The 18,706-nt window shown below is 59.6% G+C and overlaps 1 protein-coding gene across 1 annotated transcript; it reads right to left on the bottom strand.

Annotated features, from left to right (window-relative positions):
• Positions 1 to 501: 501 nt before the first annotated feature.
• Positions 502 to 18,276, bottom strand: FANCE (FA complementation group E). Its single transcript, XM_050715269.1, has 24 exons — positions 17,928 to 18,276; positions 16,999 to 17,629; positions 16,292 to 16,336; positions 15,983 to 16,042; positions 15,763 to 15,906; positions 15,553 to 15,676; positions 15,161 to 15,236; positions 15,005 to 15,071; positions 14,801 to 14,921; positions 14,475 to 14,575; positions 14,211 to 14,383; positions 5,083 to 5,129; positions 4,636 to 4,712; positions 4,450 to 4,513; positions 4,108 to 4,183; positions 3,869 to 3,896; positions 3,141 to 3,281; positions 2,895 to 3,026; positions 2,472 to 2,619; positions 1,968 to 2,020; positions 1,342 to 1,392; positions 1,160 to 1,236; positions 957 to 1,070; positions 502 to 661 (listed from the first exon to the last, which is right to left on the bottom strand). The coding sequence occupies exons 1-24, from the start codon at positions 18,137 to 18,139 to the stop codon at positions 502 to 504; spliced, it is 2,922 nt and encodes a 973-aa protein (XP_050571226.1). The 5' UTR covers positions 18,140 to 18,276.
• Positions 18,277 to 18,706: the final 430 nt, after the last annotated feature.

Consider the following 18,706-nt stretch of genomic DNA (forward strand, 5'->3'; position numbering starts at 1 on the left):
TCTAGAGGGCCCCAGGAGTGCCCAAGCTGGGGCTGGGGACAGGGACAGAGGTGGTGGCCGCCCCCAAAACGTGGGGAGGAGGAGAGCAGCATCAGCCCTTGGTGATGAGCGCCCCCAGGCAGCAGGGACCAAGGGTGTGCCACCGCAATGGCACGGCTGGGACGCAGCTCTAATGCCAACCTGCCGGCCCCAGGCAGCCTGGTCTGTGTCCCCAAGGAAAAGGGGACACATGGGCACATCCCCGTAGCCCTCCGTGTGCCGTGAGAACAAGGAAACTCCTGGCAGGGATGGGGGCTGCTGCAGCTCCCTGTGCCCTTCATGCCTACAAGCTGGCTCCAACCCACCCTCAACTCCTAGCACAGGGCATTGCCCCCTGCTCCATCAAAGAAATCCCCGATTCTTCCTCCGATTTTATTTTTCTAGGGTCTCTGTGTTTCGCTGCGGGGGGCAGGAGCAGTGATGGAGAGCGGGTGCCCCCCAGCCGCCTCCCCCCCGCTGCAGCTAGGCCTTGGGCGATGGCGCGGGCTGCAGCCGCTGCAGCTCCAGGACGCGGAGGAGGAGGAGGAAGGCGACGCTCAGGAGGAGCAGCCAGAACAAAACCCAGTAGTGCTGCGGGAGGAAGAGCCACGGCCGCCACAGCTCCGCCGGGGACCCCTTGGACCTGGGAAGAAGGGGACAGGGGACACTCGTCACCCAAAGGTGGCCCCAGCAGGGACGAGGTTTAGCCCAACGCCAGGCCTCGCCGGCCCTTTTGCAAACCCCAAACAAAACGAGACTGGGGAGGGCACGGGTCACCTGCAACGCACGGGGAAACTGAGGCAGGGGAGAGGTGAGGCAGCCATAAAACATCCCTGCCCTCCGTCCCCAAGCCCCCCAGCTCCATCCCCGCATGCCGGCCGCTTTGGGACCACAGAGCACCCCCCAGAGGCTGCAGGAAGGATTTGGGGTGCGCTCACATCAGCCCGAGCTGCTCTGGCTCCTCGCCCCCTGCGCTCGTGTCCTTGCCGTCTGCCCCAGCCGCTGGCTCCCCGCTCACGGCGCTGCCCTGGCCCAGTGGCTCCAGCTCGCTCCTGGGGAGGGAGAAGACAGGAGGCTGTGCCGTCCCCCGTGGGATGGCGGCAGACGGTGCCGTGGTCCCCCCGCCACCCAGCACGGGTACCTCTGGGTGCTGGCCGGGTGCTGGGGCCCCTCCGGCTCGCTGGCGGGGGAGGCTCGGCCGTCCGTGCTGGCACCTGGCTGGGCACAAAAAGGGGGATTTTGAGCAGGGCCCCAGCCCCCTGGTGGCACCGAGCCCGGTGGCGGGGCGCAGCCCCCTCCTGTCCCCGCTGTGCAGGTCCTTACCAAGAGCTGCTTGGGGATGACGGCGATGCTGACTCTGCGACGGGCAGACGCCTGCGGGGAACCAAGGGGTTGGGGTGAGCATCACGCCCCCTCCCCGCGCTCCCCATCCCCTTTTCCCACCTCCCCACCACGGGCAAGGGGGCACCGAGGAGGAAGAGGAGGAGGAGGAGGAAGGACCCTGCCAGCCTCCCGCCAGCCCTGCTGCTACGGGGGGAAGCCGGTGAGGAGAGGGAAGGGCAAAGCCAAGAGCATCGCGCCTGTCCTTGCTGCTTCGAGCTGTGCTGCCGGGGCTGCCTGACCCCTCCCCGAGCGCTCCCCTACCTCTTGAGCTGGAGGGGAACCAGTGCCGAATTCGAGCTGGTGCTAGAGAACGGCCTCCTCCCAGCCAAGCCCTGCAATGCAGAGGGACCTGCCTGAGACATCCCGGACACGATCTCCCCCGTGGCCACCCCCTACTTTTCCCCCCGGCCCCGGTGTTTCTAGCAGACCTCGCCCGCAGCAAGCGGCTGGGAAGGGTGGTGCTGCCCGGGGGGTGGCGGGTGCGTGGGGACAGCAGGGTGAGGGACGGTGGCGGGGCACGGGGACGATGGCTGGGGGCTGGCAGAGGGGCTGCTTCGCCCGGGTACCTGCTGGAAGGATCGCATCAGGGGGTGAGGCCTCAGCCGTGGCTCCGCGTCATCTGGGAGCAAGGAAAAGAAGTCTTAGATTGCCTCCAAAAATAAAAAATAAAATAAAAATGGGGGCTGATATGCAGGCAAATGTAAACGTCCCCCCCGTTGAAGGCGAGCAGGGCCCCGTGCCCCATGCCTGGCACGAGTCCCAGGGGTGCCCTTGCTCGGAGCGTGCGTGGGGTTTGCAGGGCCGGGGGCTGGGGACAGAGCGTCCTTTGTGTGCCCCCCTGCCCTGCATTCCCCGCTGAGCCGCGGGCCGATGGCTCTGCAGCCACCAGCACCTGCTCCCGCCCCGTGTCTGCTGTTACGGGGCCCCTCGTGCTTGTCATCGGGTCCGGTGGCTGCAGCCCCAGCTGTCACCCGCCCCCGTCCCCAGCTCGTGCACCCGAGGAACTCGGGACCGGACCCTGCAGGGTCCCCCCCCACCCCGTGGCGGCCCCGCGGCTGCGCCCACCTCACCCTGGGTCTCGGCCAGCTGCCGGTTGCGGGAGTTTTGCTGGATCAGGCGCTTCATCTCCTCCAGCTCGGCGTGCTCCCGCAGGTGGTGCCGCTTCAGGTTCTCCACGTGCTGGACCATCACCTCCGCCGCTCGGCTCATCCGGGCCTCCTGCAGCCGGGCGGCACGGGCCGTCAGGCCCCAGCTCCTCTGTCCCTACAGCCCCCCACCGTGTCCCCACCAGCCCCTCGCTGCCTCCCCGGGGGCCGACAGCAGTGCAAACAGATCCCTTTCACGCTCCCAAGGGCGGGCAGATCCCTTGCACCCCAGCGTTCACAGCTGGATTCCCACACCAGCACCAGGAGGAGCCCGGACAGGCCCCCAGCAAGCCCAGTGGTGTGTCCCCAGCAGCCTCCATCCCTCCCCACCCCGGGGTGATCACCGACCTGATGAACGGCCCCCAGCTTCTCCGCAGCACTCGTTGCCCGCTCCACGGCGGCCGCCAGCACGGCCAGGCTGTGCTGCAGCTGCTCCAGCGTCTCCTTGCAGCCCGCGTCCGCGCAGGATGCGCCCAGCCTCTGTGGGGGGACAGGGGGGAGGATAGGGCAGCCAGAGACAGGGCTTTGAGTTCTCCAAGCCCCTCTGGAGCTGGAGGTCCCCGGCAGATGCCAGCCTGCCCCGGTGCCACCTACCTCCAGGGCAGCCCGGCACTGCCCCAGCTCCTCCTGGATATTTTCCTCCGCCGCGTCCCGTGCCCGCTTCTCCACCTGCACCCGTTGCCGCAGGGTGAAGACGTCGCAGCGAAAAGCCAGGGCAAGGTGGGCAAAGGCTGCCTGGGGGGCAGGAGGGCACACAGGTGGGACACAGGGCGATGGGAAGGCCACTCACTGCTGTCCCCAAGGCACAGCCAGCCCCTCCTTTAACGTGCCACCAAGCAGGGCCGTGCTGAGGACAATTAGCGCTTGCCTTTCCCCAGCACTCATTAGGCTGCTGCACGCGGGGGGCAGCCCCCAGGAGATGCCACGGGCCTGAGACGCAGCCCCCAGGCAGCCGATAACGCGTGGAAATCCCAAACCCTCCTGGCAGGAGCGCGCCAGGCAGATGCCAGCCCTCGCTGCGGGTCGCAGGACAGCAGAGCCTGCCTCAGCCCTGGCACTCGCAGGACAATTAGTTTTATTAACATGGCTCCCGCTGCCTCCGTGGCTAAGGGCGAGCCGCAGAGCACTTTGCAGGGCTGCAGGCGCGCAGAGGTCGGGCTCGTCTCGCCACGGAAATGCGGCTGCCTCCGAATGCCAACAGCGTCACCGGGAAAGGGACTCGTGCAGCGACTGCCAAGGGACTGCGGTGCCAGGGCCGGGCGCACGGCGTCCATCCCCTGCCCCCTTTCCTCAGCCCACCCCCAGCCCCCGGCAGCCCTCACCTCCACGTCCTGCTCCGTCAGAGCCACGCTGCGGAAAGAGAAGTGCTGTCAGAGGTGGTGGCACTACGGGGGCTGCATGCCAAAAACGCACGTGGTCTGCTCCCACGGGTGCCGGCCACCACCAGAATTGGGGACCCCCGCCTGCAGAGCAGCTCTCGCGCCATGGGAAGCCCAGTCCCCGGAGCATGCCGTGCCCCGGGACCCCCCATCCTGCAGCCCCTGGTGCTCGCCCCTTTTACCTCTGCAGGCCCAGTCTCTCCAGCACCGAGAGCTCACCGGGGAAGCTCAGCAGCGGCTCCTCCAGGGTTTCTGCATCTGCAGGGAGGCAGTAACACCGCTGGAGAGACCGCTCATGAAGGCTTTTGGTCTGCTTTTCCTCCTCCCTCTGCCCTGCTGTCCCAGCATGAGAACGTCCCGATCCTTCCCCCAACACCAGCAGGGTTTCACGTCCCCCAAACCAGTCCCCAGGTCTCCACCACGGGAGTCAAACCCCATCAGACCCCAACAACCCACGCTGGTCCCCAGACGCTTCGAGCCCCACCACGAGGGGACCCAGCCTGGGACCCGGGTTGGGGACTCACCTTCCTCGGTCCCGTCACTGTCCCTGGTGCGCACGGCCAGCTCCTGCCTGTCCTTGCCCGGCTCCTGCGGAGGGGGACAAGGGTGCTGTCGGAGCAACCCCCTCCCTGGTGCTGGACGGCATCCCAAAAAGAGCATCACCGCTTGGCTCTGGGGTCCCGAACCCGGCACCCTCCCGCCCCTCTCACCTCGCTGACACGCTCCACGCTCTGCTCGCTCCCGGCCACGACCCCGTCCGGGTGCCCCTGGGGACTGCTCATCCTCCCTGGGGACAGAGAGGGTGGTGGGAGCGGGGTGGCAGCGTCCCCTTGCCAGCCTCGCATCAGCCTTGATGGAGACCCCCCCCCCAAAAAAAAACAAAAACAAAAAAAAACCCTAAAACTACAGGAGTTTCCCAGCGGGCACAGGCTGGCAGGTGTCCCCCCAAACACTTCCACATTCTTAAGGATATCCCCAGCACTCAGGAGCAGCTTTAGGGAACCCGTTCATGCCCCCCAAGCTGGAGGGGGCGTGGGGATGCAGGCAGGTCCTGCAGCGAGAGGGGCCCCCTTCCCAAACCCACGCGATGCTACTCAGGGAGGGAGGGGGCATGAAACAACCCCTCTCCCCCCATCCCCACTCCCAGCTGCCCTTACCTTCATCCGGAGACGCGGGGAGCCCGGCCGGCTCTGCCTGCTGCTCCCTGCGGAGAGGAGCCCGAGTAAACCCCAAAGAAACTCCAGTAAACCCCAAAGAAACTCCAGTGGGAGAGGCAGCATCCCAACCCCACACTGCCCCGGACCTGGCTCCTTCCCGAGCATCCTCCCCAGCCCGCTCCGTCCCCGCTGTCCCCGGCGCGGGCGCAGCCTCCCCCTGTCCCTCCGCTCCCGCAGCCGCTGCAGAGGAGCCGCCGAAGCCGCTCGCAGCCAGCACTGAGTCACCGGCCCACGGCCGCGCTCCTCCTCAGCACATTTATTGCGCCCCGGCTGCCAAGCTGGCCTCTTCGCAAGCACAACGGCAAACGCAGCTGCTGGCAGAGCCCCCAGGCATCATCTCGTGTCACCGCCGTGGGGACAGAGGGCCTTGGCACGCGTGCACGCACCCCAAAATCCTATTCTGGGTGCAGGGATGTCCGGCAGCTCCGTAGCATCCCTGCTCGGTGGGGCCAGGGATGCTGGAGCACCCACACGTGGAAATAAAGGGGCTGCTGTGCAAAGAGCTTGTGCCGGAGCCCAGCGTGCAACTAGGAAAGGGGTTTGCACCCCCCAAAATTTGCTCCAGGCTCCGGACAGGGCTCGACAGAGCTTTTCCCTGCAAGTCGTTCCCCAGGATTAGCAACCAGAAGAAAAAAAAAAAAAAAAAAAAAAAGATCTTTGCTGCGCCCAAACAGCGCTCGGAGCCACCAGCCGGCCCCGCCAGCCCTATCGCGGCCCCGTTGGCACCCGCCAGCCCCCGGTGCCCGTACCTGCGAGCCGGGGGGCTCTGCCGGCAGCCCCTCCTGTGCCGCTGCCGCGCCGCACGCCCCTGGGCACGTCCCTGCGCCTCTTCCCCCGCGCCCGGCGAGGTCCCCGCGAGCGGCTTCATTTGCAAAGTGCGGAGGCTCCAGGACCAGCACACCTATCACGAGAGACACATATTAGCTGCGCGCAGATGGGAGAACGCCTCTAAATGTTATATTTTTAAAGCGTTTTCGCACCCAGCAGGAGCTCCGAGCTCCTCTGCTGCTTCAGCGTGGAGGCATCTGTGGGGAAAGAGGTGGAGGGGCCCCAGCGGGACGCGGGAGGATGCTGCTGGGATGCGCACGGGCACAGGGAGAGGCGAGCGAGGGACTTATGGTGAGCCACCTCTCTGTGCAACACTGAGGGCAGATTTTCCCCTTGCTACCCGCATTTTCCTGCCCCCCGTGGTCTCCAGCATTGAGGGCACGATCCTCAGCCCTCCGTGGGGTGCGTTTGCACCCCCTGCCAGCCTGGGCACCCCGTGCAGAGTGGGGGCGTCCCGCTGTGCCCCGGGCTGGGGGCGCTCCGAGCATCCCCGCCTGGCAGGCTCCTAGATAGATAAATACAAGGGGTTCCCAATTCCTTCTGTAAGCAAGCCCGGATGCCTCGTTTAAGTTGTTTTGCAATGTTTAAAAAACAGAGAGAGACGGCAGAGAGCCCGGGGAGTCGCTGCCAGCCCAGGATGATCGCCGTGCAGAAGAGGCTCTCCCGCAGGGACGCATGTCCTCGGGAGCTGTGCCTGCAGAAACGCAGCTACGGGGCAGAAGGAAATTTTTTTATTTTTCTTCGCCAGGACAAAATGCAGCAGAGATTTAAGTGGGCAAAGAGCAGGGACTGGCTGAGCCCCCCCCCATGCCTGTGCAAAGCCTCAGCCTCAGTTGCCCCCGCACCAAACTGGACAATTCTGCTTCTCCCAGAGGCTGCCCAGCCTCGATCTCGGTATAAAAGCAAGCAATGCTCGACAACGTCAAATCCTTAACGCCTGTCGGTGGGAATTGTCCCTGACACCTCTACCCAGGGGCCCGGGGAGCCCCCAGGAATCCCCAACCTCATCCCATCAGCGAGCATCGGGCTTTTCCCGAGGGATGGCCCCCGCTGCAAAGCGTTTGCTCCGTGACAGCCGCCGCAGCCCCCGCTGGTTTTATCTTTGTTTTACGGCTGCAAATCCAGAGGCAGGCGGCTCGCTTGCACAACGGGGCACAAATATAACCCCTCAGGCAGCCGGACCCAGCTCTCTCTCGGCTCGGTGACTTTAGTTACCTGCCCAAATCCGTCCCAAGCAGCCGAAGGCTTGCACCCAGCCCTCGGTGCAGTCGGGTCCCCGGGAGGGGGCCGAGGGGGGTGGCACGGCCGGCAGGTCCGGGGCCCCAGGCGGTGCAAGCCGGCGGCGGCAGAGCCTCCTCGGAGGGGAGAGCAACTGCATCTGGAGCAGAAGGAGCTGCCAGGGAACGGCTCGAAGCGAGAAGGCCTTTAAAGGACATGCCCGAGAGCGGCCGGGAGCTCCCCGCTCGGGGCCGGGGCAGGCTGAGCGCCTCGGAGGTGGCCGGGCATCCCCTGCTCGGGGTACGGGACCCGATCCTGCGGCCTCTGGCAGGGGGGAGAGCTGCTGTCCGTGGCTGGGGAGCGGAGCTGGGGCTCAGCATCAGCCCCGCAGCAGGCTCAGGGTCCCTGTGGAGGTGGGGGGAACCCTACACCTTCATGGGGGGGCACAGCACGAGGCTAAACCAGGATGGGTGGTGAGGAGCCCCTGTAGCGATGTATTCGAAGTCCCGTCCCTCCTGCCCCCACTGGCAGCCCCGTTTCCCCCAGCCATCAGCCCCACTGCCCCTTTCCCTGCCCGACCCCTCTGCTCAAATCCATCGCATCCCCTAAAGCCGCTTTCTTCCCCTAATGAGCTTATGTGGAGTCGGACTCGATGCTCACAGGGGGGCAGCCTGCGGGCAGGCACCACCGTCAGCCCTTCCCCTGCCCCTGCTGCAGGTCTTTGGGGTCTGCAAATCCCCTAAGCCCTCAGAGGGCAGCCAGCAAACGGCATCTCCCAGCCTGGGGCAGGGCTGGCCCAGCCTTGTACCCAGCTGCTGAGGGCACAGGATGAGGCCCCAGGGCCAGGGAGCGCTCGGAGAGAATATTTGAGGCTTTGAAGCAGGAGCCGTGCAGTGCCAAGGTGGGACGAAGCTTTTGAAATGGCCACCAGCAGGTCTGCCCCACCAGGCTGGGCTTTGCAAATGCCCCTGGAGCTTCACGGAGTTTTTTTTTTTTTTTCCCCCCTCCTGGGGCAAAAAACACCCTGCTTGGCCCTGACCTGACAGCAGAGCTGCTGGGAAGCTGTGAACCAGCTTAGGGGAGGGACAGCCCCAGATCTCCCCCTGCCTTCCCTGCAACACACCTCCCTGGTGCGTAATTAGCACCAATTAACGCCAATTAGCACCTTGTAAGCTCACACTGCCAGCACCAGGAGGACCCAGGAGCTGAGCAGGAGCAGCGTGGGTGAGGGAAACAGCCACAGACGTGCCCAAAGGCAGACTGGCACTGGCACCCTCTGCCTTATACAACCTTAAAATGCCTCCCCTAGGATTCCCCCTTTTCCCCATCCCTCTGTGAGTTTGCTGTGAAGGGCTGCTTGGGCACGTGGGTCTAACCTGCACGGTTTGGTGCTGATGCTTTTTCTTGTCTCTCCTCGACACAGCCTGCAGCCAAGACTCACGCGGCGGGGCTCGGGAGTAAAAGCCTGATGCAGAGCAGACGGAAGGTACAAAACCAGCTGCTCCCGAGGACAGGCAGAGGCTGGAAACTCCGGGGATGGAGGACGGACACCCTGCATGCACCAGCATCTTCCCGTCGACACAGCCTCATTAACCAGCCCTCATTAACCAGCGCAGGCTGCTGGACCCATCCCTGCAGGCACCCTCCTTCCCCCCCCAGGAGCAGCAGCAGCCTGGCACTGGGCAGGCAGCACACTAGCCTCCACAGCCTCTGCCTGAGCCTCCTCGCGGGTTCACGGTTGCAGAAAGCGGCTCTGACGGACACGCAGCCCTAAGGACACCATCACGTCAGCTCCCCGCACCAGAAGAGAGCTTTTCTGCCTAAAAGCTCCTCTGTTGCCCACCCACCCGCATGCCAGGGGGTCCGAAGAGAAACATCACCCCTTTATGCAGGCCGTCATATTCACAGAGCCTCTACCAGCATTTTCTAGAAGCACCCAGGGACTTTCATTTATTCTTATTTTTAAACCTGGGAGCACCTACATCACAGTTAAGCTGTAGGGCCTTAAACAAGCGAAAGCAGCCCCACGCACAGACCTGTTGAAGGATGACGCAGAACAAGACCCTTGCTGGGACATCTCCAGCCCCGAGAGCTGAGCAGCTGCTGGGGGCTCGGGGTTCAGCCCTCGTGCTTCCTCCAGGGGGGTCCTGCAGGAGCTCACGGCCCCGGCATCTCCCTGGGGCTCCTCCCGAAGCTGCGCTCAGAGAGAGGGGACAGCGGTCATCTGGATTATCCACTTCTCGGCTCGAAAAGAAAGCCGCTCAGACAGGCACTGGCTGCTGCTGCTGCGGCAAAGATGATTTATTAGGTCGGTGCGGGGGGCCCAGTCCTGCAACAAGCACAAAGCGAAACCCCAGCCCTTGGCCAAACGCATCTTTGTGTGGCCCTGATCTCCCCAGCTGACAGGGACCTGGCAGCCACCAGCCGTCCCGAGGGAGAGCACGACTCTCTTATTATGATTAAAAGGTTGCTGGCAAAAACAGAGGAGAAAGAGTGGTTTTGCTTCTTCTGGTTCAATTTTAAATTTCAGGCTGATAAAAGGCTGCTGAGCCTTTCCCAAAGCGGCTCGCTCTGAGCGTCCCAGCCACCAGCTCTCAGCTCAAACCTGCACCAGCCTCGGCGTACTGGGGATTACACGCGTGTGATTCACAGCTTGTCACCAAAATGTGGCTACAGGATGGCTTCCCCAGCCCCAGCATTACTGCAGGAGGGGACACACAAATACCACGGCTTGGATGAGTCCCCAGCGGAGCAGAGAGATCGCGCACACAATTGCATCGAGTTAATTTCCTTGAAAAAAACTATTAGGCCAAAAAGGGAAATCCCCTCCCTGCGATGAAGGGGATAAATCTCTACAAAAGAGGAAGCAAATAGGGAACCACTGTCAAATATCCCAAATAAATCAGCTGAAAATTATACACTGCCATGTACAGGCAGCCTAGGAAACCTCTAAACAACACTTCAGACCTTTCACTTCACCAATACTGCTAGTAAATCAAGACAAACACAAGCCCGGCCCTGGCTCTCCCTCCATTCCTGGATAAGGTTCTGCTGAACTATAAAACCTGACGGATGTTTTATGACACTTCCACCTCTTTGCGCTGTTCAAGCTCATTTTAGAGCTCCTGGGAGGGTCAAGAGGAGTCAAAAGTAAAGTTTTCCGTGGGGGAGCTACAAACCACCACATAAACGAGCAGCTTTCCCCCAGCACGTCTAGCATCTCCAGGGTTCACTTCCAACTTCTCATGGCTTATCTTGCACGTACACCCCAGAGGAATCCATTGTACATGATAAGCTGCAGCCAGCAGCAAAAGCACAGCTAGCGAGGCTCTTTACACAGACCAGCATAAAGCTGCTCAGCAGAACAGGAACTCCCCCTTATAGTTTGCAAAACTGATCTCTGACTACTGTTTCTCAAAAAAAAAAAAAAAAAAAAAAAAAAAAAGCACGTAGGCTGGCCCAAAACGCAGCTCCCAGTAGCTCCAGATGAGTCGGAGATGCAAGCTGTGCATGGCACATAGCAGCCAAGAACAGCCTGTTCAAATGAGACAGTCACCTAAAGAAAGCAGCGAGCAGCTACAAAAACAAACATCCTGCAGCACGGAGATGCACACCGCAGCCAGACGACTTTAAACCATTTACAGCTCTGGTCGGAGAGGTCCCAGGGTTTCCCTCTGGTTTTATCGATACACAGCACACGTCCTGCCAGCTCTTCTCCAGCAAGGACACCGGGAAGCTGACTGCCAGGTGAGTTTTGGAGACGAGTTTGTCCTCTGTCATCGTCATACGACCAACAGCCCCAGCCAGACAGGGCACCTAGGGACAAGGACACCGAGGTCACTTATGCTGGTAGACGTTTTACAGGGAAATTGTGAAGACTGTAGCCTGCTACCTAATAAAGCCAGAACAGCAGGCTCAGACCGTGATGATCAGGGCACAATTTCTATTTATGTCACATTATGGGCAGCCCTACAATAGCTTCAATACACTCAGCCACTAACACACTGGTATGCAAATACATCAACAATTTGGCTCTCTTGAGGTTTCTTTCCTCCAGCTAGCGTAGACTTTGAAGCTTCATCAGTCCACTGTCACCTAAAATAGCTTGAGAGATTCTTACTATAAAGAAATCTGTGCTCTCAGCATTAAGAGCATCACTTAATGCTTCAGAGTTTCATTCCTCTGGCTGGGTCTAAACATTAATGAGCAAACTTGAAGCAGTAACATGTCACACCTACATGCTTTAATCCCTCTTCTCCCTTTGTAGATGTAAATGTTTATGAATTTTTAAACAGTTCCTGAAGTATGCAATGCTTCAAAACCAAAATACACCATCACAAACCCCAGCACTGACCGCCTTTGGAGTGCATCCACCCTCTCACAGCCGCATCTTTTCAGTCCTCTGGCCAACAGGTGTCCAGCTGAGGTTTCCAGGGGTGTTTTCAAGGGTACAGAATAGAAATCTGGACAGAGTCAGGCTATAGAGACATTTTTTATTAGTGCATCACTAAATACCTCAAAAGGAAGGCCAACGATTGCCATTTTGCAGAAAAGAAATGTGACACTCAGGGAGACTTCTGTAAACCATGCAGGGAAAAAAAAAAAAAAATCAGATTTCCAGAAGAAAAATCAAGTTTACCAGTTCTCCATCTAAACTCCATTCTGCTGCATTGAGTTACGGGTTCTCTCTTCCCTAACAATTGACACCCATCACGAATTCCTCCTACACAAATCACTAGCTAAGGTGTGCCAGCTTCTGGTAGCTATTTCCCTTCACAGGATAGCAACTGGGCAAAGCTCTTCAGCACCAGATATACCGAATATGGAAAGAAATGAAGATCCAAGATTGAAAGAAGTGAGATTTGTAAATCCCAGCAGACCAGAAAAACAACCCAGCAGAGCAATGCTGCAGTGCTCAGGAATCAGCTGAGCTGTCAGATAAAAGCTTACATGCACAAAACTTACCACTTGTGTCTTGGCTCATCTGAGTCGATATAAAATCGTGATGGTCAATTAAGCCTAATCCAGAGCTGTCATCTTCAAACAGTCTCAAATCAATTTCTGTCTTGATTTAGCAGCGTGCTCAGGGCATTAAGAACTAAGGCTCTGTGAACTCCATCAAGCAGTATTGCTTGCCTGGTACTCTGGAATATAACAGGGCTAGAAAAACACTTGAAAAGCAAAGGCTTTGGACAAGATGACCCTTTGCTCCTCACTACAGATAACAAGTTTGTTTTCCTTACAGATAAAAAAAAAAAAAAAAAAAAAACCATAAAGCTCTCCACCATGTTTCCTGTGTGCAGAGAGGAGCTGAAGGCAATGCCTGCCCCTAGAAGAGGGCAGCAGCACAGCCTGAAGGAGCAGCCAAATGGTGCTGACATTGCCTCAACACCCAGATATGGTGCCAGGGGCTGGGCCATCACATCTCACCTTCATCTGCTATCAGACAGCAGGTTTGACCTCTTCAACCTGGGCTACCAGCTTAGCTCAGAGCTGGAGCCAGGAATGAGCAATGTGTTCCGCGGCGGACTGCTGCTGGGAAGGCACAGTGCTTCTCAGCTGTGAGAAACAAAACATTGCACTCTGTATTTGAACAGGATACAGATTCAGGTTGATTTAAACTACTAAGGGCACCTGGTAAGACACAGAGATGTTCAGTCAAGCTTTCAGAAATGCTGGCACTGGGTAGAAGATACAACATCCAGCATACTCATCAAGCCAAAGGGGACCTGAAAGCAGAGAGGGCTTCTACAATTAGCAGGCTAATCTTTTTTTCTTCCCTACATACATCTACTCAAACCTCATCCTGCAGCAGAGAGGGCCCTGGGCATTAGGGGAAGCAGACATTTAATGCAAACCACACGTCAGTTACAGGACTCTGATTACTGAAGTCCCACTAGGTTAGAGCACCTTGAAGCAAGAGCAGACTGCTCAATGCAAGCAACATCAAGCCATGGAGCAAGGGCACCATGACAGATACTGAGAGCAATCCCCCTTTCATCAGCACCTTCACCAGATGCAGCAAGACATCCCTAAGTTTCTGTCTGCACTTTAATTCAGATGGGTTTATACATCCACGCACGTAATGGCTGAGCAGAGTGTGCCTGGGTAGAGGGCTGAGCAGAGGTTGGTGAAACTCACAGGCTCTAATACTGCAAAAACACCCCACCAAAAAAAAAAAAAAGTATAAATATATATATTGCCACTCAGTAAGGCAGGGACCTACTTGATGGAAAACCCTTTTGTGTAAGGGAATATAGGAAAACTGGCCAAGTTTCCTTCTAAAGTGGAAAAGGCTGCCAGCCCCAGCCCTGGGCTTATTTCAGCATCACCCCACCCACACCCAGGAGTGAAGCACCTGCATGACAACATTAGCTTATTGAGAACATCAGAATGGATTTTATTTTCAGACCGAAAAAGCCACCCTAGAGGTTACAAACCATTTCCCTCAACAGCCTTTATGCAGTAACCCCCTCCCAGGCAACGCCCTGTCCGGACTCCCCTCACGCCCACACAGGGCTCCGGCAGCAGCTCTCGATTTGGGACGATGCGGGGCTTTGCAGCGCCCTCCCCACGGGTGGCGGAGAGCTGAGAGGCGCCAGCCGCCCTCGGCCGCCCCGCGGCGCAGCGTTCCCACAGCCCGACAAGCGGCTCCTCCTCCGCTGCCATCTTGGCCGGGGCAGGACGGGAAGGACTCGCAGACGCCATCTTGGGAGAGGCAGGGCGGGAAGGAGCCGCCATCTTGGGAGAGGCAGGGTCAGAGGGAGCCGCCATCTTGAGCGCGGCGCCCACTAAGGGTAGCTGTGGCTGCAGATCACCGTAATTACACACGGTAACAGAATCCTCCCATACACATCCCCTTTCCACGACCTTAATCAAGGTGCCCAGAGACAGACCAGACACAGAGAAGGCTGGAAACTTCATGTTTAACTGAGAAAACCCTCATCGTCACACCCCAGGGCAGATATCACCCATATCCCAGGGCAGTCACTGCACTGGGATAACACCACAACAGCCCCAGCCCAGCCTGCAGCAGGCCAGCTGAACGCACAGCACCACACAAAGCCCCGGGCAGAGGCACACCTGCAGCCTCCCCCTGCTTTTTGAGCCACTCATTGGGTTCCTGGCATGCTGGTGAGCGACATGCAAGCATCCTCCATCCGAGGAAACCATCAGCAGCTCCCTCGGTGCTCACCTGGGAGGAAGAAAGGAGAGAAATCAAGAGATTTCCTAGGGAAAGGGAAACAGGGAAGCCTGCCAAGCCCAGGCAGGAACACACTCCTCACCTGGCAGGCACTCCTTCCAGCATGGCCTGCAGAGATTTCTTCAGGGCCGCATTGCTCCCATCCAGAGCAGCTGCCAGGCGGCTCCGGTGGGCTGGTGTGACCTGGGGGGGAGAGCAGCAAGGTGCTCAGATGAGCTCTGAGCCATATTACACCAGCAGAGCCCTGTGTCCTTCCCATTACGAGGCAGAGATGCCCTGAAGAAGAGACCCCAGGGCCAGGTCCTGGTTCAGCTGCAGCCCCCTCTGACAGCCCCTCAGTCTCTCACCTGCCCCCCAGAGCCAGAAAACACCAAACATTGGCAGCAAGCCAGGCTTTACTCACATGGCTTTGGTACATGGTGAGCACAGCCGTCACCAGCTTGGCATAACTCAGAGACGTGGCGAAGGCCGGGGCCTGCCGGCACAGCATCAGCACCAGGAGGTCGAAGAGCTCAGGGGGCAGCGCCTCCTGCGAGAGGGACAGGAGTGGGGAGGATTGCTGGCCATTGCTGCTAGAGCCAGCTGGGGATCTGCAGGGCACAGGGGCCTCACCTGCCTCCCCAGCACGGCCAGCACCACCGGCAGCAGCCTCTCCGACAGAGGAACCTCCAGGACCTGGCTGCAAAGGACAGTGAGGAAAAGATGAGCCATGCTGCTTGCACAGCCCTGCTGGATCTGCAGGGCAGAGCTCAGCTCGTGATCTCTTACCTCAACACAAGTCTCACATAGTCAGGCTCCAGGCACTCCTCCACAAGCTCACACACCAGCTTGGTCTGTTCAGCACCTGCAGGGGCAAAGCAGAGGTTGCCAAATCCACGGGGATGTGTTTGACCCTTCCTGTTACCCCTTCAACCCAGTCAGGACACCCAGAAATCAGCTGGTGTGTTGTGTGCCCCTTCTAGGGCTCAGATAATCCAGCTTTCTTCAACCATCTGTGGCAAAGGTTTAATTGCCAACAGTTCCCAGCAAAGGGGGATGCTGCCCTGGTGAAGGTTCATGCAGGATTCTCTTCCTGTGACCACAGCCTCCATCCAGCTGTCCTCAAAACCACCCATGCCTCCTGTGAGGGCAGCCGACAGGAGGGCTCGAGCCCAGCGCACCTTCCCCTGGCTCCTGTAGGACTGGAGCCACCAGGACCTGACAGAAAGGCTGGGAGTACTTGGAGCAGAACGAGGTGAGGGCAGCCATGAGGTGGCGGGAGGGCGGCTGCGAGAGGGACAGGACCTATGGAGAGAGAAAACATGATGTGGGGACCGCAAAGAGGGAAACAGGGTAGACTCAGTCTTGGAAACCTCTGCCCGGGCACTTACTCGCTTGAGGAAGAGCTGCTCAGCCAGGATGGCTGCGCTGGCGTAGCTGAGGTCGGGTGTGAGAGCCAGCAGCCAGCTGCAGAACCGCACCAGAAGCTGCTCTGGGCACGTGGAAAGCTGGAGGAAGGAGCACAACCCCTCGAGCTGGGGAGAGCAGAGGGGACAGGGACATTAGGGACGGCAGCAGGCCCTTTGCAGTTGTGAGGACACCAATGCTCACCTGGCTAGCAGAGCAGTTGCTGAGGACACGCAGCTCGGGTGGGATGCTCAGCTCTGAGCACTGCAAGGAAACAACCCCTGGGTAATGCACCAAACCAGACACAAAATACAGCTCTAGGGCTTCCCTCTTCCCTCCCACCTCCCCACTTCAGCTAGCACTGACTCCACATGCTGTAGAGGTGGCAGCTGGGCTGTCTTTTTATCAGTCATCCCCGTGAAACTCATCTCCTCTCCCATCCCTTCTGGAGGCCCTCGGATGAGTCCATTTAGCCTGCCTGCAGCAAGGAGAAAGGCCAAAGCAACCACTTACATTGGACTCTTGCAGCAGCAGCATTTTCAGCCTTGGTCCGTGCATCTGGGGAAAGTGTGGTAAAGGAAAAGAAATGAGACTAAACATTCACTGGCTGGAAAGGGGGAGGAAAACCCTCAGGTAGGGAGTTGCTGGCTCAGTTTGCTTCCTGATTTCTAGGAAAATCGCTTTGGGAGGGTAAGTTCAAACGTAACTGATGACACCTCTTATTTGCACAGCAATTTTCAACATCCTGCTGTTTTGAAGCTGGACATCGGAGTTATCTAGTGCCAAGCACCAGCCCTGCACAGCCCCCTTTTAAAAGGGAAGGTGAAAATCACAACGCCTTTAGAAAAGCCAGCACAGCCCCACAGCTGCAGCTCGCTGTCAGTCTGCAGGGAGTTTGGGCTCCTTGCCTAGGAGCAGTATCCCCAAACAAGAATCATTATTTGTCTCTAAGGTACCCATGCCATGCACACAGCAGCAGCCCCTTATGGAGGCAGCAGCCTGAATGCTCCCAGGGGACCTTCCCTCCGCTGTGAGGCTCAGAGGTGTCCCCAGGAGACGCAAGGATGCTCCCAGAACAGCATCCACCTCTCCGCTAGGCAGGAGAGGTTTGGAGAGGGGAGTGCACAGATCTAGCATGGAGGTGGATTTCTCTCATACTAGGAAAATTCACCTAGGATGAGGCCAAGAAACCCAGAGAAATTTGAAAACCTCCCCAGCACCTGGATAAAGGACTGGACCTCAGCTGCCACCTCTGTCTGAGAAACCCTGCCAGGCTCCCCAGCTGCATCCTGCTGGGAGCTTTCAGGAGCCGCCCCAGCCATGCTCTGAGCAGATCTGTCCCCCGCAGTCTCCCCAGGCATCTCTTCCACCCCTGCTTCATCTTCTCCATCCTGGCTTCCCGGCAGGTCAAACACCACCTCCTCCAGCAGCACCCTCTTCCCTCCTCTCTCTTCATCCAGCTCCAGACTCTCCTCGGACACTTTTTTGCGCTTCCCACCTGGGAGCACGGAGCCAGCCGCGTCCCCTGCGGCACCAAGCTGCTCGCTGGAGCACCAGTTCAGTTTTCTTCGCCCCTCTGGTTTGCTCTGGGCGATTTTTCGGCACAGGCACCTGAGCTGCTGCCGGCAGGCGGCCGTCAGGGCAGGGGGCGGAGGGGAGCTCTCCTCGCCCCGCAGCCCCCGCTGCAGCAGGTCCCCCAGTGCCTGCACCCAGGGGTCCGGGCTGGGGTCCCCCCTCGCAGCCCGCAGCAGCTGGCGGACACAGTCCGCTGGCACCACCGCTGCCACCGCCTGCAGCAGGGAGAAGAGGTTTCTCTGGCACACGACAGGGAGCAGCAGCAGCCGTGGTTTGCTGGAAAAGGGGAGAAAATGAAGCAGCAGTGCATCAGAGCAAAGTCCTGCATGGCCCTAAGACCTTACGTGCCCACCCACCCATGGAGAGGGGTCTAACAGGGCCAGAAAAGCTGAGGAAACAGCCAAACTCCTCTACCAGCTTTTGCAGACAAGCTGGAAAAGCTGCAGCTCCCTGCTACGGCCCTGGCATCACTCACGGCCCGTCGCACCGGAGGAGAGAGGACGCAAGGGAATTGGGCACCCGATGTCCCAGACCCCCCGCTAAACCCCGGGTTTTGGGATCGCAGCCGACTCACACAGCCAGGGCCTCCTCCGGCCCCTCCAGCGTGGGCTCCTCCATGCACAGGGCGGCCGTGAAGCCTTGCCAGGGGAACCCCCTGGGTTCCTCACGGGTCTGGACCCGCTGCAGCACGCGGAGGGCGGCCAGCATCCCGGAGGGGCCAGAGGCCAGCGCGTGGAGCAGGAGGCGGCAGGGCTGGGCCAGGAGCTTCAGCCAGGGGAGCTCCATCGCTGCCGGGGGGGCTCCACAGCACCTAGGGGGAAACTGTGGGGCACCAGACACCCAGAAGGGTGCCGGGAGGATCCGGGCACCTCCAGCACCCAGCCCCGGAACAAGCCGCTGGGTGCTCCCCCAGAGGCTGCTGGGTTTTGGGGGGCTCCCCACAGCTGGGGAGGGGGAAAATGGGGGGGTCGTGGGTACAGCAAGCACCCCAAGGAGCCCCAAACAAACCGCCCGCAGCACCCACAGCTCCCCACGGAGCGCCCAGAGGCCGGCAGGCACCCACCGGGGAGGCAAAATAGGGAGGTGGGGGCGCCCAAAGCCCCCCCGGAGCCCACCCGAGCCCTTCCCGGACCTTTCCCGCGGAAAAAGCGCGCGCTGTATGCAAATGAACCCCACGTGCGCGCCTTATGCAAATGAGCCCTTAAAGGGAAACCCCCACCGCTCGCAGCCCCAAGCCCTGGGGTCCCTTTACCCCCCCCGGGAAGCAGGGGGCGCAGGCAGCGTTCCGCAGCACGTTTTTATTGCACGATTTCCAAAAGTTTGGCTAAAAGCAGTTTAAAAACGGTGCCCTCC

Source organism: Cygnus atratus, chromosome 24, assembly GCF_013377495.2.
Source record: "Cygnus atratus isolate AKBS03 ecotype Queensland, Australia chromosome 24, CAtr_DNAZoo_HiC_assembly, whole genome shotgun sequence".
NCBI lineage: Eukaryota > Metazoa > Chordata > Aves > Anseriformes > Anatidae > Cygnus > Cygnus atratus.

Excerpts from the sequence above, each read along its gene's own strand:
- FANCE (XM_050715269.1), bottom strand. The coding sequence starts at position 18,139 with ATGGAGCTCCCCTGGCTGAAGCTCCTGGCCCAGCCCTGCCGCCTCCTG. Across the intron at positions 17,630-17,927 it reads CCGGAGGAGGCCCTGGCTGT|CAAACCACGGCTGCTGCTGC; the intron begins GTGAGTCGGCTG and ends CCCCTTTTCCAG. Across the intron at positions 4,713-5,082 it reads CCCCGCGTCTCCGGATGAAG|GGAGGATGAGCAGTCCCCAG; the intron begins GTAAGGGCAGCT and ends CTCTGTCCCCAG.